This window comes from Hakea prostrata, chromosome 7 (genome assembly GCF_041222555.1).
Source record: "Hakea prostrata isolate BN-2017 chromosome 7, UWA_Hpros_2, whole genome shotgun sequence".
Lineage (NCBI taxonomy): Eukaryota > Viridiplantae > Streptophyta > Magnoliopsida > Proteales > Proteaceae > Hakea > Hakea prostrata.
Window position 1 is genome coordinate 15,046,480 of NC_142606.1, and position 24,933 is coordinate 15,071,412.

Consider the following 24,933-nt stretch of genomic DNA (forward strand, 5'->3'; position numbering starts at 1 on the left):
TTTATGGCAGAAGGTTTGGGGTGGGCGGTAGGTTTCTGCTGGATGGGGCGGGTGGGTGATTTCAGCCCGGTGAAGTAAGTAGATGGGTGAAAAGGGGTATTTTCCAAACAAGGGTACTTAAGTAATTTTATTTTTTAAAATTTTAAGTATTTTGATTATTAAATATTGGGAGTTAAAAATAAAAACTCAAAGTTGAAATTAGTATTATAAAAAATGCATGAGTAAGGAAGGGTAAAGTTGTTCTATTGAATTTTCCTCAGTAGTGACGTCATCATTTAACCTTAATTTTTAATTTTTTTCTTTTAGGTAAAAGTGTAAAATCTCAATTCTTAATATCTAAAGGGGTATTTGTTATTATTTTTTCTGAATGATAATAGATGTAATTGATTACTATTCAGGAAATCTTTCTCTAATTTATCCGCTATGTTATGATAGTTTATAAGACTTTTACGTGACTTGTAAGAGAGACACTTTAGAAAAAAAAACCTTATACTAAGAATAAGATAAGTTTATCGGTTATACATTTAACCATGTTGAGTAAAGGCTACTTAAAAAAAAAGTAAGTCTATTTTTCAATCTAACAAACGGTGGATCATTTGTTATTCTGTAGAGAGAGTTACAACTACTTTAGTAAATAAGGTTCAGGCGTGATTCCACTCAATTCCAAGGTTACATCTCGACTTCCAACTACATTGGAACTAGTCTACTTATGGGACTTATAACTACAAAATTTTGGGGACAAGTCAGGTTTTGGTGGTTGTTAAAACCCCGAAATATCGCTAAAATTTCGACGACATTTGATGATTTGACCTGAGTTTCGTTGGACTCCATACTTATTAGTTATTACTTTATTAATTCATTTAAAAAAGTAAAAAAAAATTAATGAAGACAAGACAATGTGAGAGAACAAGGACAACGTAAAAGATGGATTTGAATTTTAAATGCTTACGGACTAGATAAGGTGAGAGAGTAAAGACATGACAATTGAAACGGTGAAAGACAAGCTTGAGACTTGAGAGAAGCATACATTTCTCTTTTTTTCATTTTTTTGTTATTCTTTATTTGATTTTATATTTTTCTTTATTTCTTTAGCAATTTTTATTTTTTAATTTTATATTGTAAATAAAATGTCTATAGTTAGTAAGGTAATTAACTACCAATTGTTTGCATTTGTTACCTAAAAAAAAAATTGGTTTGTAACTTACTTTTTAGGGTTGAAGTCATGTTATTTATTTATTTATTATTATTTTTTACTGATGCTATAATTTATCTATATCTTGTTTAAAAAAAAGTATCATTATCAATTATTTACCTATTTTTGTAAAATATATGTGGGCCTACTCCTTAATATAATAAAATAATTCATAGGTCGGACCCTATTAATGAATCTTACAAGAGCCCACACAATATGTGTCAAAAAGCATTGGTGCTTTTACAATCTAGATTTCCATTTTTCGCCCCCCCTCCAATATTGAATCTTGATTCCGCCCCTAGAGCCGGCATAACTTATGCAGATGAACTACCAAACCTAAATGTCATAACCAGATTTGGAAGGCAAATCTAGACCTCCTGACCGCATTTGGAAGACCATTTGCACTAATGTTGATTCTAGATTAGCTCTGTCTCCTAAGATCCTTAGCTAGTAACACAAGGAACATGCATATTGTTGTTACTTAGGGCTTAAACACTTTCTTTTAGGCATCTTCCCGATGTGCTTGTAGCTAGCCTAGTCCCCCCCCCCCCCCTTTTGTATTCCACCCCCACTTTGGTGTTGTTCTTTCCCTTTGGGTGTTTTATTATTCTTTCCCCTAAAGGTCATTTTATTAAATTATGAATGAAAAAATGGAAAACATGGAAAAAAATGGAAAAAAATGGAAAAAAGGTTAGTAAAAAATTACATTTGTAGAGCATGATCTTGGCCTTTAACCTCATCCCCTTGATATTTCAAAAACCCCTTTCCTATCACAAGAGCCAATGATCCAAGTTTGATTATTCATTTCAATATTTTCTCTTCACACCAAAAGTCGATCAATTTTTACAAATTCTTGAAAAACTATTTCTCTTCACCTACTTTTTGAGATCTCCCTTTCTTCATCTAAACCTGCAGATATTGAGCGAGGTTACTTCTTTCCCCCTTGCTCACCAAGTTGCACTGTTCTTTTGTATCAGAGGTGATGGGATGCCCCACTGTTTTGGCTATTGAAAAAAAAATTAACGAAGATGCCAAAACTCCAAAGGAAGATAAGGGAAATGAATCCAAATTAATTTAGCTGATGGCTGACCTATATTCACGTTAAAATCCGGCCTCCAACTTTGTAACCAGACCATTTGATAAGGGTTGTGTCTCTATACTTTAAACACGTCTTTCTCAAAACCAAATGAAAAAAAAAAAAAAAAAACTCTACAAATGAAATGCCAATTCACATGAGCATCTAATTTCCAATTCCGCACTTCCTTCCTTAAAGCTTTCATGGTGATTTTCCTAAATTCAAATCCTCCAATCAAGGCAAATCTAATAATTTACGCTGATACTCATTTTTTTAAGGGGGTGGGGGAATCTAGAATCAAAAGAAAAGGCAAAAATATATATTTCATAAATTGCAAATTTGACTTCTACAAGGAGACGAAAAGAAAAAAAAAAAAGAAAGAAAGAAAGAGAACATCACAAATTAAATTATCTTCTACCATATAAGTTTCTATATATGGAGATATATATAGAAGCTGAAAATGGATTTGAGATGAATCAAAGATGAGCCCTTAGTCCATCAGTGACAATTGAAGCAAAGGCCTGCATTTCCTTCTTGTTGAGAACCAAATCAATCTCAATTCCACCCTCAAATTTTCGGCTCTCTTTCATAAACATGGAACCTGTTAAATCATTCGATACAAACTCCACCTTCTTTGGTTTCCCCCACCCAAAATCGACACCATAAAGTCCAAGCCTTGGTGACCCAGCAGCTGCAAAAACTCTTCCAGTCCCTACCTTTAGCAAGTCTGAAACCCCATCTTCTAAACCTTTCAGTAATCCTTCATCTAGTCTTTGTATTGCCTCTCCTATCAACTTGGATGCCACAACAACTCCATCTTCTCTCAACAAATTACTTCTCTCCGTAGTCACCCAGAAAGGTCTGATACAATTCCCGAAGTATGTTCCTGGGATAGGTGGATCCATCTCCATCCGAGACCTGCAATCTACATTCATAACAAAACGAGTTCTAGAGTTAGTCATTTCACCACTAGGTTTGAGTTCAGTTGCATCTCTAGTCATTTCACCATCAGGTTTGAGTTCAGTTGCATCTCTTTCTGCTTTGAGCAAGCAGACCCAAGCGAAAGCACAAGTCACCACGTATGTTGATAGATGAATTGGTCCTTGTTGATCATCCTTTTTGGCTCGAGCAAGGACCGATTCCTTGAGTTTCTTAATCTCAGTTGGGTTCAGCTCAAACGTAGCTCGAAGCATGTTGGCCGGAAGTTTGATGTCCATCACTCTTAAGCTCCTATTTTCAGATTTCAATTCAGTGCCCATGAATGTCTCTAACTCGTTCAAGTATCTCTTTTCAAAGCCGACAGAATCCTTGATCACAGTCCTGTCCAAGAATGGAGGTAACTGAGTTGATACCGATTTGTTTGCATCTCCCAACTTGGACATCAAAGCCCATGTCTTCATGAAATGGCCAATTGCTCTACCATCAATGATGGAATGGTTATTTGTGATTCCAATGGAGACACCAACATTTGGGAAGAGAGTGATTTGTAGTGCCAGAACTGGAACAACTGGTCCAGATGCTGGCAGGTGTGGAACAAATGGGTGTGTTTCAGTTACATCTCTTGAATGGTCACTAGAGAGAGACTTGAAATCGGCCTCTGACTCGGCAATGGTTAAGGTGACGGCATCGCCGGCAACATAACGCATTATGGGTTTATAGGAATCATGAGGCCATGAGAGATTTCCAGCAAGAGGGTAGAAATGGATGAGGGTGCAAGAGAGCGAGAGTTTGATTTGGGGAAGAAGAGATTGAGTGAAAAGTGTAGGTGGGTAGGGGTAGTCATAGAAGTAGAGACACTGAGGGGGTGGCAATGGCAACCACAGTTGGTCAAAGAAGGTGAGAGGGATATCTGCAGCTGTTGCTGGAACAGTACCTGTTGGTGGTGCAATCTTGCACTGGTCAAGTATCTTCAGTGGTGGTTGTTCGCATGGCGCCATGAAAGTGAAGGAACAAGGAAGCAGAAACTATAGTGCTACAGAAAAAAGAAGATAAATCGAATTAGGGAGAAGAGATAAATAACTAGGCCATTATATAAGAAGAAATTAAAGAACAGAAATGTTAAAGATGAAAAACCTGTACCTCAAAGCGGGCAGACATCGACATGAAACTAACATTCAAAGTCTTGAACGTTGCATGAGAAACATAATTCTAGCAACGTTGTTGATGAGAGAGTGAGAGAACAGGAGAGACTTGAACAGGCCACCCAAAGTTCCAAACTTAGTACAACCACAAATCTTCACAAATTGGATAGGTTAATGCAAGCTGTCTGATTAAAAGTTTCAACAACACTTCTGTTCATTTGTAGTTTATTTGTGTTTTTCCATATTTGGTGTCTTCTCGCTTTTTTGAGCATCTCATTATAGTATTTTAACTATTATTCTTCTGTAGTTACGAATTTTTGTGATATAAATGCATACCAACAAGTCAACTTTCCCTCTTCCTCCTTCACTGGAACTACACTGGTCGATGAGTCTGCTTGAACTGTGATCTCAAGAGTCACTTCGTTTTCAACAATAAAAGCTTTCATAAAAGTAACTAAAAAAAAGTTCAGACGATAGAGCATCAATATTAATTGGTTTCTCAGGATAACAAGACATTAATTACCTCTTAGCCTCTTACCAACAAGAGAACCTAAACCTTCAAATCATTCGGTAAGAGAGACACAGAAGCATGTAGAAAATAAGAAAGTTGAGGGTAAGTCAACATAGAAGTTATTTTTTCTTAATCTATATCCGTTAATATGATAACTAATGAACAGGTCCTGAAAAATCAGAAAAATTGATAAACTAGGTTTTTTTTCTTCTAAGCTTCAATAGTCATCAAAATGATGATGTGTTATTAACCCTAGTTGGGTTCACTTTCTTATCTCCCACCCTGGTTCGGATGGATGAGCTATTAACAACAGTCGGAAAACAAGGTATTGATTAGATGAATTTTGGTCGAGTCAGTCTAAGTTTTAGAAAACCTGGTGAAGATAAAGTATATAAAGGTTTGGATAAAAAAATGCTTAGTATAGGTCATTAATGGATTTCAAATAAGATTTGGTATTCTTTTTCCCACCCTGATCCATATATTTTTAATATTTTAGTACATGGTTTTTTTCGATTACATGGCTTAATTAGCTAGATTGATTATTGATATTTCTCTCTCGAATGAAACCTATCTAATTCTCTTGTTGAAGAATGATTAATAGGAATGTATTTCTTATGACATCTTTATCAACTTCAATCCACAATCAATGCATGAATCCTGAATTGAGCTAAAAATGTAGTTGGAAAATCAGGTATTGATTAAGATGATTTTGCTTAAGTCAGTCAAAATTTTTAGATACATATTCAAGAGTCATGTACATAGAGGCTATGATGAAAAGTGAGAAGACTAAGTCATTAATAGGTTTCACATAAATTTTGGTATTCTTTTTCCCTCCCTAGCTAGTACACTTTTATGTTTCTTTTTTATTTTGATAATTTTTTACATGAAGTACTCGTCATTTACATAGCTTAATTAGCTAGCTCGATCTCTCTCAAACTAAACCTACCTAATTCGTTTGTCAAAGAACTGTATTTTTTTTATGATGATATCGTTATCAACTTCGATTCAAGATCAATGTATAAATCTTGAATTGAGCTACAAACTTCTGCATCTATTGAACATAATTTTTACTACAGCTGAAAAACCGAGTATTTATTAAGATGAATCTGTTTTGAATCAATCAAAATTTGAGAAGACTTGGTCAAGGGTCAAGAGTCATTTATATAAAGGCTAGGATGAAAAATGAGACGACTAGGTCATTAATGGTTTTGAAATAACTATTCTATTTCCCACCCTAGCTGGTCCACTTTATTTTTTTTAAAAATAATTTGAAACATTATTAATCATCATTTATGTGGCTTAGTATGCTAGATCGATCTTTCTCTCTCGAACTAAGCCGACCTAATTCTTTTGTCAAAGAATGATTAACAGGATTGCATGAATTTGATTGAACTACATAACTTGTACACCTACTGAAAATGATTCATGTTTCTCATTATTATAAATCTGTTATCTTAAGATCGATGTAGTACATTCAAAGTGCATTCCAAACATTCAGAAGTTATACCAACAAGTCACTCCAAACTTGTTAGTTGCTAACTTGTTTTTTTCTTTCCCTAGTGATCAGAGCAGGTTTTGCATTAGACATAATGTAGAGATATATATTTTTTCAAACAAATATAAGGGGTAGTTATATAAGAACTAGTATATTTTCATGGTGTATAATCCAAGCAAGAAAAACATGTCTCTTTTCTTCTTGTTATTTTTGGTAATATCTTTCAAGAAAAAAATGTCTAATGTATTGTAAGTATATATTTTATCTTCACATGGACAAAATTGAAGAAAGATATTGACAATAGCGTCTTTGGGAGAGAAAAAAAAAATTCAAATATATTATTACGGCGTCTAAACACGTAAGAAATTCTTTACTTTTTTTTTTTAATTTGTAATAATTCTTTTCGTAAGGGCCTATGACTATGAGCGACCCACTCCAAATGTGTCTTTCTCATGTTCTATTTCTACCATTAGAGTGGATGTTCGAGCTAGGTTTCACACTATGATTCTTTTTCTAAGGCCAACATTTGGAGTGTGGTAGTGCAGGGCTTCAGCACCGGTTATTCTCTCGTAATCTCAGTCTCTATGCTCCTACTGCCACGTAGCCACCCCAAAATCCATTCGAATCCACCGAAAAGTCCCACCAAAGAATCCTCTCCCAGAAACCCAATCTGTGGAAGAACCAAAACTTGGCAACTCCACCTCTAACTTGTTTCACTTATCAACAACAATGGCTTGCGCTTCCCAAGCTCTGATTTCTGCAAACACTTGCGCTTTTCCATCTTCTAGGTTCTCGAAGAACTCGCAAAGAGGGAAGGGTAAAGGTGATCTGTTCACTATCCGAGCGTCATCTACCTCTAATACTGAAGAATCTGATTGCAATGCTGAAGAATGTGCCCCTGACAAGGAGGTAGGGTTATAACTTTCCTCTTGTTCCCAGTTTTTTTTCTTTTCTCTGAACTCTAGGTATGTTTAGTGTCCTTGTGTCGGTATCGATTCACTCCTTGAGCATGTCTGTAAAATGTGTACTCGGTTGTGTTTAATGGTTTATAAGAAACAGGAGTACTAGCAGGATTGCAAGATACATCAGTATCAATGTTTCATCGGTTGTTGATTTTATGTGTCAATTCACTTCGATTTTTATGAATTGACTATGCTTTTAATTGACTATGAGCAGGTGGGTCTTAGGGTGTTTTAATCGACTACTCTTTGGGGTTTATCAAAATGTGGAGGAGATTGATTTACTTAGTGGTTATCCAGTGTCTGAGTTGTTTTTATTAACTTTCTGGCTGATTGTGGATTTGGGTTAGTGAATTTAAGCTTAATTTGAAAATTTTATGATTGAAATATAAATTCATCATCTAGATGAATAATTCAACATTTCATCTATGTAGATTCTGGCAGTCGGGAATTGAATCATTTGAGTGGCTTGAGACCTAAATTTATCAGGCCACCAAGGGGTTTGATTTAATTTTATCAGTTGGATTTGGACAATGCACAAATTAGTGATACTGAATGATATTTTTAGGTATTTGATGAGAGTTGAAATTAAGATTGGCAAATGTAGGTTGGGAAGGTCAGCATGGAATGGGTCGCAGTTGAGAAGACTAAAGTGGTCGGCACATACCCTCCTCGTAAAAAAGGTTGGACTGGCTATGTTGAGAAGGACACAGCAGGACAGACTAACATATATTCAGTGGAGGTAAGGTCTTTGTGTTTTTCTAATCTTAAGAGTTTGAGCTCACAGGTTGCAAGATCTAGTGTAACATGTAACCCTATTGGAGTGTTAGTGAACAATAAAATAAATTTTGATGCCATCTCAAAATAGCCACCAGATGGAACACAACCTATATGCAGCATTCAGAAAGAAATGTTTTTGGTAAACGATTGACAATAAGTAGCCAAGAATTGACAGGGAAGGATGCTTATCTTTGTTTAGAAAGCTAAAGACCATGTCTTTGTATAGCATGTCAGAAAGGAGTTTCTTTTAGTAAATGATTGACATAGGTAGCCAAAATTTGACAAGAAGATGTGCTTTTCTTTGTTTAGATAGCTGAAGACCAAGGATGCCTTTGTATTAATTATTTATATTATGTTGAAACATCAATCTTGCAGTTTGAGACATGATATCACACCATATGGAATACTGGCAAACACGAAGTTGTTCCTCTGGTAATGTTTGGGGTAACAAGAAAGAACGATCTATAATTTAGAGAGTAAGCTCCTTTTAGGGTGAAATGTACCAAATAGATGATTCAAAGGGTCCCTTCTGAAACATAACTGAATGTTAATCACACAAATTATATACTTCTTTCACAAACCTCTTTCAAAATCTGACTTGCTTATTGTCAGTAACTAATTTACTTAGTGCTTGGTGATCTGGGTTTAATGCTTATGCAAGTTGTGTTTACTTATATGAGGTAACCATGTTTTAATTGTTTATCGGTACAAAACTGTCACATATGTTTCTTGCTTGATTTTCCTATCATATTGTAAACCTTTAACTCACCTTAGACCACTCAGACCATATTGTTTGGGTGTAAAATGAGATTTATGATCTCAAGTAATTAACCTATGTTCAGAAGTTAGCAAGAGAATGGGAGATGGTTAGCAAGTTGTCAGCCTTTTGCCAGAATGGTACATATACGTGTAGATCATGAATTGCTAACAGCGTTGTGTCATAATAGAAACCAGGATTGACAAATTTATATCTATATACCTACTGTTGTAAATATGTTTATAACTTATTAATGTTATTTTATATAAATATCTGTTTTAATCGTTTCTTTTATCCATGGTTTTATTTAGTCCCACATTGGGTTGAGAGGAGCTGATTATATAGTTTATATATAGTAAGGGCCTATTAATATTAATTTGTGCGACACGAACCGAGTCTAAACCCTGTTGTGACCCTGCCATGAGTGTATAGATATATATTAATATTAATATATCTGTATGAGTTGGGACTTGGGACTTGGGACACATAGGCCTTGATCCGGAAGGCCCATTTTGTCATGGGCCTTATTCCGGAAAGCCCATTGCTGGGTGAAAACGTGGAGATGCCATTTGAGTGGCACTCTCCTGTAGGGAGGTCAGCTAGAGGTACCTTCCTGAAGAGAGTTGAGCTGAAAGGTACCCTCACAAAGAGAGGTGTCCTTACCCTTTCACCCACAGCCTTTGGGACTCTATATAAACTCATTTTTGTGCTCATTCTAAAGACTGAATTACCTCCTCCTCTTTCTTTCTCTCTCTCCTTGTTGTTGTTTTGTCAAGTAGTGAACATTACCTGATACACCTTAAGTAACCTTTCTGGGGTGCAACCTTAAAGGTTAGGCTGACTGATCTTGGGGTGAAGACACTGTAGAACCCGTATTGCACAAATCGGGGTGTCTAAATACCTTAAAGAAAGTACCTTTGGTACGTTTCAGCTCTCAATAAGAATTGTAAGATCAAGTGTATTTGCAGATTCCTCAACAACGTTTCAACAAGTTTAAGGTATTTACTATTTTTCTACTATGGCTACTGACAACACCACTGAAGTAATCAACATAACTATTGGAAAAGAGACCAACATGAAGGACTCTGCAAACGTAAGTGCACATAAGAAAGTCACTGAGAAGGACACTCCTCTTCCATCTCTGCAAGCTTCGTAACCAACCACCGGAAAGTCAGATTTTGACAAAATCGAGCAGTTCAAAGGTGAGAACTTCAAACGTTGGAAGCAAATGTTGTATTTTGCACTTATGGAAGCTGGGATAGCTTTTGTTCTGAATGAACCTCAACCTGATAAGTCAATTGACCCTACATTCGATCAGAAAAGGATTGAATGGTTCATTGCCGATTTCAAATGTAAGAATCACATTCTAAATGCTTTGTTAAACGAGTTATACAATGTGTATAGCTCTTATGAATTTGCTTATGAAATCTGGGAGGCATTAGTCAAGAGGTATACTCTTGAGGATGCCAGTAACTTAAGGTTTGTGGTTGAAAACTTTATGGAGTTTATGATGGTCGATGGGATTAGCATCTCCGACCAAGTAGACAAGTATCAAGTGTTGGTAGGGAATCTGGCAAAAGAGAATATCATTCTGCCAGATGCCTTTGTGACTAGTGCCTTGATACACAAGCTTCCTTCCTCTTGAAGTGCCTTCAAGGTCTCAATGAAATAGAAGAGGAAGGACTGGGCTTTTGACAGTGTTGTGGCTTGGATCAAAATAGAAGAGAGGAACCGACATAGGAACGAACCTAGTAGTTCCAATAAGCCTAAGGCCAACTTGGTAGAGACTGAACAGGAAAAGAAATCTAATAAGTCTCTGAAATCCAATTAAGATGTTACCTTCAAAAAGAAGAAGAGAGCATGCTTCAAGTGTGTCAAACCTGGGCATTTCATAAAGGATTGTAGGGTAAAGAAGAAAGGAGGATCAGAGAAAGCAAGGGCTAATTTGATTGATTCTGAGATCTACACTGCAATGATAACAGAGGCTTTTGTGGTTGAAAAGTCAACATCCTGGGTGATAAATACCGGTGCCACCAGGCACATTTGTGGAGATAGGAGCTTCTTCTCCAAGTACTCTGATGCTGCTGACAAGATCTTTATGGAAAATTCTCAACCAGCCAATGTAATCGGAAAAAGGACAGATCACCCTGAAACTTACCTTTAGAAAAATTCTGAAGTTGGAGAATGTCCTCTATGTACCAGATATAAGGCGAAATCTGATCTTTGGTTCGCTCTTGAATAAAGTTGGGTTCAAACTGTCCTTTGAAGCAGACAAAGCAGTTCTCTTGAAAAATGATGTATTTATTGGAAAAAGGTTATCTAAATGATGGTCTCTTTGTATTGAGTATTACTTGAATTAATAAATACTTCGATTATGTATTGGGGATTATACATATGTTAAACCACCACTGACTAAATGTCAAATTTGTGTTGAGGCTAAGTTTACAAAGAAACCTCATAAGTCAGTGGATAGGAAAACGAATTTGCTAGAACTAGTGCATAGTGATTTATGTGACTTCAAATCACAAGAATCAAAAGGTGGTAATAGGTATGTTATCACCTTTATAGATGACTATTCTAGATATACTATGATATGTCTATTGAAATCTAAAAATGAAGCCTGCAATGTCTTTCTGTCTTATAAAGCAGAAGTAGAGAATCAACTTGGAAGAAAGATTAAAAGGCTAAGGACTGACAGAGGGTCAGAATACTTCAACCTTCGTAAATTCTTTGAAGAGAATGGCATTATTCATGAAACCACTGCCCCATATCAGCTAGAATCAAATGGGATAGCAGAACGGAAAAATTGTTCATTAAAAGAAATGATGAATGCAATGTTATCAGTTCTGGCTTACCTCTTGACTTGTGGGGGGATGCGATATTAACTTCGTGTTATGTTTTAAATAGAATTCCTCACAGGAAGACTGGAATGATACAATATGAAAAATGGTATTTAAGAAAACCTAGTGTAAACACTTGAGAATATGGGGTTGTTTGGTCAAAGTGGCCATTCCAGAACCTAAGAAGCAGAAAGTTGGTCCTAAAACCATTGACTGTGTGTTTTTAGGATATGCAGTGCATAGTTCTGCATACCGTTGCATGGTTATAAGAACCATTGAAGAAATTTGTGAGGAAAATTCAATAATTGAGACAAGGGATGCTGAATTCTTTGAAAGAATATTTTCTTTTAAATTTAATAGACTTGGTAGTGAGTCTGGAAGTAGTAGTATGAATCATGGAAATGATTTGGCTACAATCACTGATTTATCTCAAGAATTGACACAAGACAGTGGAAATGAGATAATATTGACTCCCAAGTGGAAATGAGAATCCTATACAGAAAAGCAAAAGACAAAGGAAAGCTAAATTTTCATCTGATGAGTGGATAGTCTATCTTATAGACAATGACTCTCTCACATATAGTGAAGCAGTTACTTCTCCGGATGCTGTCTTTTGGAAGGAAGCTATAAAGAGTGAGCTAGATCCCATTATAGCTAACCACACTTGGGAATTGGTAGATCTTCCTCAAGGTTCAATGGTGTTAGAAACCAAGTGGATATTTCGAAAGAAATTGAAACTTGATGGTTCCTTGGATAAGTTTAAAGCCATACTTGTAGTCAAAGGTTTTAGGCAAAAGAAAGACATAGATTACTTTGACACCTTTGCACCTGTAGCAAGAATAACCACTGTGAGAGTTTGTTGAAAACATGGATTGAGGTTTCCTAATTAGAATAGGATTATATTTCCTCATAAGTCTAGAATTTTTTTTCTATATTTCCTTTTCCTACTTAGTATAGGACTTAACTAGGTTGTAACTATAAATACCCTATTGGGGTCTTGTGAATTATATACTTTTATAGGAGTAATTTCTCACATTACAACATGGTATTAGAGTAAGGTTTTGTTTTCATCCTACAGAGGTGCTGTAGAAATTTTTTTGAAGTTGCTATTCACGTGTTTGTTTTCTTTTCGGGTATCCTGGAACTGTATATTGGGTGATTAAGTACTTGTTTAGGAAAATTTTGTCTAAGGAGTCTAGTATTTAAACGGACCGGTTGTGTCCCTCCAGTCTTTTCTAGAAATTTCCTAGTGTACTTTGATTCAACAATATAACAATTGGAGGTAACTTGAGGAGATACTTTTCACGTGAATTAGTGGGAGTAATTTTTAAAATATTTCAGGGACTTTTTTGTAAGTCTGAAAAAGTTCAGGGATTTTTTTTGCAATTTGCAACAATTTTAGGGACTTTTTCGTAAATTTTGAAAAAGTTCAGGGACTTTTTTAATTTCTCCTTGCAATTATGGCTAATCCCATATCTCTTTTATCTGGTACATCTGAAGAGTCTCCCATGTCTTTCATTCATAAGGATCGTGAGTTTTCTCCGCTTCAAATAACCACTGTGAAACTTAATGGGACAAATTATCTTAGATGGTCTTGTTCAGTTTCCCTAGCTGTTGGTGCTCGTGGTCTTACTGGCCATCTTGATGGGATTTCTACAAAACCTTCCACACCTGGTCTGCAACTTTTCAAGTGGTATACAGATGAATGCTTGGTCATGGGTTTTCTCATCAACTCCATTGAATCTAGCATAGCAGAGAGTTATCTCCTCCTTCCTGATGCGGCAACTATTTGGAAAGTTACTAATGATACATACTTACAGAGTTGGCAATGATGCACATTGCTTTGAAATTAGACGGAAAATCAATCAGTTACAGCAGAAGGACCTTCCTTTTTCTCAGTACTATAACATTCTTTGGGGATATTACCAGACTTTAGATTTCTATGGGAAGTTTACACCGAAGAATGCTGAAGATGTTATCACTTATCAACAATGGGAAGATAAACAGAGAGTTTATGATTTTTTGGCAGGATTGAATATAGAATTTGATCAAATTCGCACACAAATCCTTTCGAGAGAGACTTTCCCTTCTCTGGCTCAAGCCTATGCCATGGTAGATACCGAGGATAGTCGAAGGACAGCTATGGTACACACTCAAACATCTGATAGATTTGCATTGGTGGCTGGTTATGGCAATAATAAATCTAGTTCTGGTAATTTTCGCCCTCCAGTAAAGTGCGAGTATTGTGAAAAAGAGCGTCATACAAAGGACAAGGGTTGGAAGTTGCATGGACGTCCAACAAATTCTCGTGGAGAAGGTAGAAATGGAATCCAGGGCAGCAATCAAACATTTGTAAATCAAGCCAGTTCTGACACCCTGAGTACTCAACACCTCTTTCCTCAGATGAGCTCCAACACCTTTGCCAATTGATGTTCAGACTTGACTCATCTTCTCCAGTACATACTTCCAGTATGAGTATAGCCTCTGTCATTGATCCCTCTGTTGATCCACAAATCTCCACAGGTATTTTTGGTTGTCACAATGTTAATTTGACTTATCCCTCTTGGGTAATCGACTCTGAGGCAACCGACCATATGACAGGCTCATCTACTTTGTTTCATACTTATTCATCTGTCCCTATTGCTCAGGATGTTCGAATGGCTGATGGGTCTCTCTCCCCTATCTCTGGGAAAGGATCTATTATCTATTTGCGTTCTCTTACCTTATCTAATGTCATGCATGTTCTAAAGTTTTCGGCTAATCTTTTATCTATTAGTAGCCTTACTTGTGATATGAACTGCAAAATAACTTTCTTTCCTTCTCATTGTGTGTTTCATGACCTGAAAACAGGGCTTACGATTGGCAGTGGTAGACAAGAAAGGGGGCTCTACTTAATGGATGGGTCCCCATCAGCTCTTTCTACGGTCTCTAGTTCCACCTCCCCTGCACTTTTTACCTTATTACAGTGGCATAACCTAATTAAAAGGTGCAATTTAAATGATTTTTATTGTGAGGCATGTATTTTGGCCAAACAGACCAGACATGTTTACCCTATTTTAGATAATCGTAGTAAAATTTCTTTTTCAGTCATTCACTTTGATGTGTGGGGTCCTTCTTGGACCGTGTCTGGTATCGATCATAGATAGTTTGTTACCTTTATCAACTGTTGTACTAGGACCACATAGGTTTACTTCACCAAAAAAGTGACGTTTTCTCGTGCTTTCAAAATTTTCATAATATGATTAGGACTCAGTTTGGGGCGATAGTCAAAATCCTTCGTACGGATAACGGAACTGAGTACTTGGGTGGCGCATTCCCTTCCTACTTAGCAAACCATGGCATCATACATCAAACTAGTTGCGTCGACACTCCACCACATAATGGGGTTGTTGAACACAAGAATAGACATCTACTTGATGTAGCACGTTCCCTAATGTTTTCTATGCATGTGCCTCTTCGGTTTTGGGGTGAAGCCGTTCTTACTGCGGCATATCTAATTAACCGAATGCCTTCCCGAGTCTTAGACCAACGTTGTCCCCTTGAGGTTCTTTTAGGTACAACAGTCTTTATAGTCTCACCTAAGGTTTTTGGATGTGTTGCCTTTGTCCGGAACCACCATGTTCATGGAAAGTTCAATCCTCGTGGGTTAAAGTGCATTTTCTTGAGTTATCCTCCTACACAGAAGGGGTATAAGTGTTATCATCCTAGTTCTCGTCTTTTTTTTGTCTCTATGGATGTTGTGTTCCAGGAACAAATTCCCTTTTTTTCCCCTACACCTCTTCTGGGGGAGAGTTTTAGTGAAGAGGTTCCAATGTTGATTCCTCCTTTCGATATTTCTCCTGAGATTCCTACAGATGATCCTCATTTGGAAGATGGAATGACCGGACAGGAACAGCTGGTGGATGATATACAGGGGGAGACTAGACCTCTGAAGACCTATAAAAATAAACAACAAGTGACCCCTTTTGAATGAAGCCAGTCAAAAGCTTTGGTTCCTGGCCCTGAACAATCCGTTCCTCCAGGTGAGTCTGTGTTTGACTCTTCTTCTAATCCTACTTTAGACTTACCAATTGCATTAAGAAAGCAGCCTCGAACTTGCACCAAACATCCTATCTCCAATTATGTTTCATATCAGTCTCTATCTCTAGAATTTCAAAGTTTTATTTCCTCTTTGTCCTCTACTTCTATTCCTAACACTTGGCAGGAGGCATTATCTCACTCAAACTGGAAAGAAGCTATGAATGAGGAAATGCAAGCTCTGGAAAAAAAACAAAACGTGGGACTTGGAGTGCCAAAATTAAAATGAACATAGTTGAACTCTATGGAGAGTCTCAAAATCTCAAAAACTAAACTAGAACAAATCCAATCTAAGGAACTATGAGCACCTTGAAGTGCTAAAATTGCTGGCAGAAAATTTGAATTTACTTGGAGATTGAAAACTCCTTAAGTTCGCCCAAGAAGTAAACCACCTCTAATAGCTTGGAGCTCAAGAATTGCTACCAAGCTACCGAAGCAATCAAAACATTGTGTTGCTACAAAGATGCCATATGAATCCCATAAGATGCAACTCCTACCGCCCTTGCTCGTGTCCCCATCCCAAGAACCATCCACAGAAACCTGAAAATATCTCACATCTTCTATAGGAGGAATTAAAGCAATCGGTTGCCTTCCGCTATCATCGCCAATCCTTATGTTGAGATTTTGTATATCTGCATACAAAAAAGAAAAGTAAGTTATAGTGCAAGTAACCGAAGCATCAATACCACAAAAGAGATAAGCATTTCTAGTGTTCCGAATACTCCAAGCTAAAGCACTCCAAATTTCGTTGACTCTATTTAAATCATTGCAATCCTTAAATTTTGTGTGGATAAAAACCATCCAATCATGAATATGACTTCCTCTAAATTCTAGTATCAATGTGCAAAGGAGAGAGTTCCCAGCAACGGTTTGCATGAGAGCAAAAAGATAAAGCATGACATGCACTTTCCTTCCCACATCCACAAACCAAACATAAAGGAGCTGAAATGACATGTCTAACAAATAAGGAATTGCTTGTCGCAATTGCTTCATGAGATGATCTCCACAAGAAATGTTTGATTTTGGGGAGGTAGGGGATGTGCCATATTTGTTTCCAAAATTTAGAGGAAGAGGATGTTGAAGCAATATTTACCTTGAGAGTCTGCCATAACCAAGCATTAGAAATAAGCAATCTAACAAAAAAAATACCATTTTTGTTTTTGTACCAAATCCATCTATCAAGGGAGTCACTAGAAAGGATGGGGATTGTCAAAATAGCATTGACTTCAACGGGTGTGAAGAGTGATTGTAATAATGGGATATCCCATTGTACTTCAGGCCACCCAATAAGATTCTGGACCCATATTGGGCTGTGGCCTAGGGGAAGAGAGGAAATACCTTCCAAAGGTAATGAAGGGAGCCAATGGTCCTTGTAAATGTTAATGGTAGCACCATTACCCACTTGTTTAACCAAACCTTGTTCAAGGACTTCCTTCCCCACAAGTATGCTTTGCCATCCCCAAGAGCTATAAGAGGGAGCAGTACATTCAAGAAAAGGGGTGTCTTCGATGTATTTTGCATGCATAACCAGAGCCCATAGAGAATCAAGGTTGGTTAGCAAACGCCAACATTGTTTTGCCATCTGCATAACCCTAAACCCTAAACCCCAAACCCCAAACCCCAAACCCTAAACCTTAAACAAATGGGTGTTTGTGATCAAGTACAAGGTAGATGGGACTGTTGAAAGGTACAAGGCAAGATTGGTGGCCAAAGGTTTCACTCAGACTTATGGCATTGACTACTAGGAGACATTTGCCCCTGTTGCCAAGATAAACACAGTTCATACTATTATTTCATGTGCAATTAATAAAGGGTGGAGTTTACAACAGTTAGATGTGAAGAATGCATTTTTGCATGGAAAACTCCAAGAAGAGGTATATATGGATATACCACCCGGGTATTCTACTACAGAGGCTTATAGAAAAGTGTGCAAGTTAAATAGGGCTTTATATGGGTTGAAGCAATCTCCAAAACCGTGGTTTGGAAGGTTCCATAAGGCAATGATATCTAATGGCTATAAGTAGAGCAATGCAGACCACACTTTGTTTATTAAAAGAGATGGTTGCCACACTACTATACTTTTAGTATATGTGGATGATATTGTGATCACAGACAGTAGTGAGGATGAGATTTCAACATTAAAGACTTTTTTGGGAACTGAATTTGAGATCAAAGATATGGGAAAACTAAGATATTTCCTAGGTTTAGAGTTGGCATATTCTACTAGTGGTGTATCTCTATCCCAGAGGAAGTATACATTGGATCTTCTTGAGGAAACTGGAATGCTAGGATGTAAGTCTGCTGAGACTCCTATTGAGCCTAACCTACATTTGAAGGCAAAGGAAGGAGAACCAGTTGATAAGATAAGGTATAAAAAATTACTGGGAAAATTGATCTATCTCACACTAGACCTGACATCACATTTGCGTTAGTCCAGTATATGCATGATCCCTATTCCTCACATTTGGATGTAGTATATCGGATCTTGAGATACTTGAAGACTACTCCAAGAAAATGAATTTTAATTTCAGCTCATGGACATTTGAAGATTGAGGATATACAGATGCAGATTGGGCAGGATGTCCAAATGATAGGAGGTCTACCTCTGGGTATTGTGTATATGTGGGAGGTAACCTTGTGACTTGGAGAAGCAAGAAATAGGATGTAGTTGCGCGGTCCAGTGTCGAGGCCGAGTTTGAGGCGATTGCTCAAGGTATTTGTGAGGTACTATGGCTTAAAGGGCTGCTTCAAGAGGTTGGGACAGATTTGGAAGTTCCTATACAGTTATACTCAGATAGTAAGTCAGCAATCAGCATAGCTCATAACCCAGTACAGCATAATAGGACTAAGCATGTGGAGATTGACAGACATTTCATCAAAGAGAAGCTTGAGGCTGGGCTGATCCATATCACCTTTGTCACTTTAAACGAGCAACGGGCTGATGTGCTCATAAAGAGCTTGAGCACGAAGACATTCAATTACATTATGAGCAAGTTAGGCATGATAAATATCTATGCTCAAACTTGAGGGGGAGTGTTGAAAACATGGACTGAGGTTTCCTAATTAGAATAGGATTATGTTTCTTCATAAGTCTAGAGTTTTATTTCTATGTTTCCTTTTCCTACTTAGTATAGGACTTAACTAGGTTGTAACTATAAATACTCTATTGGGGTCTTGTGAATAATATACTTTTAGAGGAGCAATTCCTCACATTACAACAGAGTTCTTATGGCGATTGCATCTATCTACAATTTGGTGATACACCAAATGGATGTAAAAACAACATTTCTAAATGGGGAATTGGAGGAAGAGATCTACATTAGACAACTAGAAGGTTATGTATCTCTTGGTCAACCTAATAAGGTTTGTAAATTAGTCAAGTCATTGTATGGGTTGAAGCAAGCACCCAAGTAGTGGCATGAGAAATTTGATACTGCTCTTATTTTGAAGGGTTTTAGTGTCAATGATTCTGAAAGGTGCTTATATAGTAAGTTTCATCAAGGGAAGGGTGTTTATATTCTACTTTATGTAGATGACATGTTGATAGAAATAGTTAATCAAACTAAGAAACTGCTATTTTCTTTATTTGACACCAAAGATTTGGGCACTGTTGATGTAATTCTGGGAATTAGAATCATCAGAAAAGAAAGAGAAATTATACTCTTTCAAGCTCATTATGTGGAAAATATGCTTAAGAAGTTTGGTTTTTATGATTTTGGTTTGTTCAAAACTCCTTTAACTTTGGAAAGTAATTTTCAGAAAAATATTGGAGAACCAGTAAATCAGAAGAGATACTCACAGATTATTGGATCTGTGACTTATCTGATGAACTGTACTAGGCCAAATATTGCTCTAACAGTTGGAAAATTTTGCTAGCATACTCATAATCCTAGTAAAGAGCACTGGCTTGGAATTGAATGATTACTTCAGTATCTTAAGGGTACTCTGCCTTATGGACTTCACTATAGTGGAAATCCCTTTGTTTTGGATGGACACTGTGATCCTAATTGGATCTCAGATTCAAGAGAAACACTAGCTACAAGTGGATATGTGTTTATGCTAAGTGGAGGAGCAATCTCATGGAAGTCAGTTAAGCAATCATGTGGAACATCTTCTACAATGGAAGCAGAATTCGTAGCTTAGGAAAAGGCTTGAATTGAAGCTGAATGGCTTAGAAACATGATTGCAGATATACCTCTATGGCCCAAACCAATGCCACCTATATCGTTGCACTGTGACAGTAATGGCAAAAGAAGACACATATGTCTTCGACATAATCTTGTAAGGCAATATATTGATGAAGGAACAATTGCAATTGATTACGTGAAATCAGAGGAGAATTTAGCTGGTATGTTCACCAAAGCTATGCCTACAAGAGCTTTTAATGAAGCACTTATGGGAATGGGATCAAGACCTATGACATAGGTCATGTGACGGACACCCAACCTATGTGAAGAGGTTAAATCCTGAATTAGGTTCAAAGGGTAGGCAACAAAGTCACTGGATGACCTGTTTGTACTACTATACTCTGAATAAATATAGTAAAGTAGTACCACCATATCGTTGATAGAATGAGTGACTGACTCTTAATCAAGCGTAGCTCACTGAATGTGGGGGTGTGTCAGATGTGGTGCACGCCTAATGCTGACCTAAACAGATATAGAGGGTGAGGCGGCCTTCAGTTAGAAATGTTACACAAGCAAACTTCCTTAAATATTTGTGAGACCAAGATTGGAGACAAGGCCGATAAAATGTCTATTTCTCTTTATAAAGGGGTTGTAGGAAGGTCGACCAATTGGATATGAATAGTGGAGTAGCCAGCTACACTGAAGAGGATAGGTTCAAGAAGTTAGACTTCACCGGTACTCTGTAGCGTGCTTTATCAGATCTAGTGTAGATTCAAGTTTGAAAGACATTAAAAACGAAGTGTCCTATTGTGTCTAATATGTTCACTACTGCTTGAGTCTTCAGCCTTTGTATTTGAAGTTTTAACCATTGTGGGGGATTGTTGTAAATATGTTTAAAACTTATTAATGCTATTTTATATAAATATCTGTTTTAATCGTGTCTTTTATCCATGGTTTTATTTAGTCCCACATCAGGTTGAGAGGAGCTGATTATATAGTTTATATATAGTAAGGGCCTATTAATATTAATTTGTGCGACACGAACCGAGCCTGAACCCTATTGTGACCCTGCCATGAGTATATAGATATATATTAATATTAATAAATCTATATGACTTGGGACTTGGGGACTTGGGGACGTGGGTCGTGGATCACATAGGCCTTGATCCGGAAGGCCCATTTTGTCATGGGCCCTGTTCTGGAAAGCCCATTGCTGGGTGAAAACGTGGAGATGCCATTTGAGTGGCACTCTCTTGTAGGGAGGTCAGCTGGAGGTACCTTCCTGAAGAGAGTTGAGCTGAAAGGTACCCTCACTAAGAAAGGTGTCCTTACCCTTTCACCCACAGCCTTTGGGACTCAATATAAACTCATTTTCGTGCTCATTCTAAAGACTGAATTACCTCCTCCTCTTTCTTTCTCTCTCTCCCTGTTGTTGTTCTGTCAAGCAATGAACATTACTTGATACACCTTAAGTAACCTTTTAGGGGTGCAACCTTAAAGGTTGGGCTGACTGATCTTGGGGTGAAGACACTGTAGAACCCGTATTGCACAAATCGGGGTGTCTAAATACCTTAAAGAAAGTACCTTTGGTATGTTTCAGCTCTCAATAAGAATTGTAAGATCAAGTGTATTTGCAGATTCCTCTTCAACGTTTCAACACCTACAAGGCTACAAATATCTGATAACATTTTTACATGCACTCTTTTTGTCTGAGCTTACTTCAGATTAAGGGTGTGTAAAGAGTGACAGTTTGACATTTTTACATGCACTCTTTTTTATTTTTTTGGGTTTTCAGTCTACCTAAGTTAAGTCTACACAGAGTCCCAGACTTCCTTTCCGTCCATGTACACCTTCTTTTGGTTCTACAATGAGGATGCTTCTTGCAGCTGAGAGCTAAAATGTTACACATGGTTGAAACAGAGTAGGCAATGCCTCCTTGGTCTCTGTTTTGCTTCTTTTTTCACTTTTCATTTTATCTTCTTCGTGATCAGAAAAATTAATCTGTTTGTTGTTTTCAACACAAACCCAGGTTTGTTATAAAAAACACTTGAAATTAATCAAGTGAAAATTCGCTTTATAAATCTGCAATGGGCTGGGCACTAAAAGTGCCTGTATGAGCTGAGCAGCAGTATGAATGTGTGATACAGGAAGTTGAAAAGAGACAAATAGGTCCTACTCTTTTGACACTCCCCTGCACTTGATTTTATTTTTCATGCTTCTACTGTTAGGTGTTAGAACTGAAAAGAACATAACTGTTGGTTCTTGAGAGGTAGTGATCTCATTTGCACCAACGAACAGGCAAATGCCTTCTCAAACCCCTATAGTTCTATCCATTCCTTGGATATAAATGCATTCTTCCCCTCTTGTTTCTGTTTCCTGTGGATCCATCCCTTCCATTAGAAGAATAGGAGTGAACGGCAGAGGTGCATACATTGGGCCAACCCCAATAAATAGACTTGGATTCACAGAAGTTGTTAGGCAATTCAGGTTCTCTGTTTGCAATTACTGAAATCAGAAATCTTATTTTTCTTCTTCAATCCCTGTGACTGTTGAAACTATTTCAAGCCCCAAATCCTGCAACCTACAACTTTCAAGCCCCAGGGAAAGAGTATCTGAGTATGTAGTAAGCCTTTTTGCTGGCATGACTCTCAGTTGTTTTTCCTTCAGAGATCCAGGTTGTGTAGCAATGAGAGTGGTACAAGGTTATCTCTCTCAATGGCTTTTTTACTTCACTGGGCTGAATTGTCATTTTGCTCCCTCCTGTTTTGGGCTTGGGAACCGCTTTACCAAGTGGCTTTCTTTTTCTCATTTGTTTGTCACAGTGAGATTTTTCCTGTATATTTATTTTATTGGGTGAAGATTTTCCCATGTTTTTCAATACATAGTTTTCCTGTAATATAAGATGGATACAATTATTATGATTATGTGAGCAGTTTTGTTTTTTGGCACAATGTGGGTGGGGATGGGGAGAAGGGGCGTTCCTTTAATCTTTTTTTGAACTTCTGAAATAGTATAAACCAGTTTGCCATGGGTTTTCTGTCCTTCAATCTTTAACAATTGTGTTCAGGTATCCTACTTATTTTATTATCCTTGCATATTGCATCTAATGCCTTCAGTTTCTATGCCATTTGCCAGCCAGCAATATATGTAGCAGAAAGTGCAATCAGCTCAGGAACTGCAGGCACTTCTTCTGAAGGATCTGAGAATACAGCGGCAATTGCTGCTGGCTTGGCTCTCATCTTCGTTGCTTCTGTTTCTTCAATACTGATACAAGTTGGTAAAAAACCACCCCAAATGCAAACCACAGAATATTCTGGCCCATCTCTTGGTTATTATATCAACAAGTTTAAGCCAGCAGAAATCATTCAGGCTTCAGTCCCAGCCCAGCCTGAAAATTCTCCACCTGTAGCAGACAGTCCTGCGCCTGAAGTTCCTCAAGTTGATGTTGAATCAAATGTCCAGCCAGAGTCTCCCACTTCAGATGTAAGTATTGTGTCTTGAACAATTCAAAATGGGACTTGGCTAGGCTGTATTAGGGATTTTGTATACCATTAAAACAAGCCATTTTATACGAGAATATACGTGATCTGCCAACAATGATATGTGGACTCTCTAAAAGAATTTCGGTTTCCTTTCTTAATGAGAAGCCTGCCAATGTGAATGATGTGTACTTACCTGATAATGCAGAATGTAAAATTAGCATAGTGCTGTACATACACGGACTGACTTTTCTGTTCCAAAATTGGGTTTCTTATGATAAATTGATCTTTTGGATGTAAACTTAATGGATTTATTTGTTAGACCGGAAATTGAACACCTACTGAATTCGTTCTTGTTGACAATAAAATCTACATCCACCTTGCATTGCGTTTTAATGTTAGCACTTGAACTGTTATCTGTGCTTGCTCTCATTTCTCTGTTGGAAAGTGTGGGGGTTGTCACTGTGGTAATATAGGTGCAGGAGCTGCACAGCCTGCACTTCACTGCATGCAGGCTCACAAAGGTGCTTGTGATTTACTGTTTTGTTAAATATATCGTCAAGCATGAAGTGCACTTTATTTGTTGGCATGGTTGTGCAGAATATAGCATTAAGTGGTCATCATCCTGAAACTTAACAATCATCATTTGGGTGTTGTTAGAGAATTACTGAACTGGTTATGTTAGCTGCAGTCAGTATGCATAGTTGTTTCTTAGGAAAGAACACATGCAACTAGGCTTTCAAACTTTGGTCTATGTGGAAGTGACCCTATTGGCGCCTGCACAATGAAGAAAATTTCCCTCAATTTAGTGACTTGTACGTCTCTCCCTACTTTTCTGGGCTTCTGGGTTTGTATTTCCTCTCAAGAAACATCAACCAGATCACAATATGAGCAACTACAGAAATTCAACACCTTCAAGCTATAGTTATTGGCCATCAACTGTAGTTATTCCAGAGAGTTAAACATTAATAAACCAAACTGGCTGGGTGGTGAAAATGATAGGCACACACTGGGCTACATGAATTTTGAACCTGAAAGTGTCTCCTAATCTGGTCACCTTAAGAGCAACCACAGTAGCTCAACACCTTCAAGCCATGGCAAATTGGAAGGTAAACTGAAGTGATCCAGGACAGAAATAAACTGTTAAGTACTCCCTGAATACCAATTTACCATTGAACATGGTTCATTCCAGAGTTCTCATCTTCAGAACCTCAAAATGGCCAAACCAATCCGTAATTTTTTCATTTTTTCCATATCCATTATTTTATTTGTGAGGTAGATTCCAGATTAAAACTGGGTTTTGGTCAAGGGCATTAATCTATTAAGATTTGACTTGTGTAAAAGCTATATTCCTCTTGCCTCACAGGACAGAATACAGAATACCCTCTCTATGGATGCATTAAGGGGGATAATAATTGGTTAGCTTCAGATTTTTTTTCTTCTAAACTCCTGATTCCATATATAGACCATCCTTATCTGCTTGGTAACTGTTGGATTGGAATAAGGAGTGGGACCCCAAGTGTATAATATCTTAAACAATGATTCCGATTTTCTTCTTCT

At 37.3% G+C, this 24,933-nt stretch overlaps 2 protein-coding genes across 2 annotated transcripts; one reads left to right on the plus strand and one right to left on the minus strand.

Moving 5' to 3' along the window:
• Positions 1-2,743: 2,743 nt before the first annotated feature.
• On the minus strand, positions 2,744-4,204 carry LOC149010079 (phenolic glucoside malonyltransferase 1-like). Its single transcript, XM_089162395.1, has one exon. The coding sequence runs from the start codon at positions 4,202-4,204 to the stop codon at positions 2,744-2,746; it is 1,461 nt and encodes a 486-aa protein (XP_089018521.1).
• A 2,669-nt stretch (positions 4,205-6,873) lies between these two features.
• Positions 6,874-23,776, plus strand: LOC149010080 (proline-rich family protein). The gene is made up of 3 exons (XM_089164459.1): positions 6,874-7,263; positions 7,921-8,055; positions 23,030-23,776. The coding sequence occupies exons 1-3, from the start codon at positions 7,084-7,086 to the stop codon at positions 23,393-23,395; spliced, it is 681 nt and encodes a 226-aa protein (XP_089020585.1). The 5' UTR covers positions 6,874-7,083; the 3' UTR covers positions 23,396-23,776.
• Positions 23,777-24,933: the final 1,157 nt, after the last annotated feature.

Coding starts and splice junctions, on each gene's coding strand:
- LOC149010079 (XM_089162395.1), bottom strand. CDS start 4,204: ATGGCGCCATGCGAACAACCACCACTGAAGATACTTGACCAGTGCAAG.
- LOC149010080 (XM_089164459.1), top strand. CDS start 7,084: ATGGCTTGCGCTTCCCAAGCTCTGATTTCTGCAAACACTTGCGCTTTT. Junction 7,264..7,920: donor AATGTGCCCCTGACAAGGAG/GTAGGGTTATAA, acceptor TGGCAAATGTAG/GTTGGGAAGGTCAGCATGGA. Junction 8,056..23,029: donor CTAACATATATTCAGTGGAG/GTAAGGTCTTTG, acceptor GCCATTTGCCAG/CCAGCAATATATGTAGCAGA.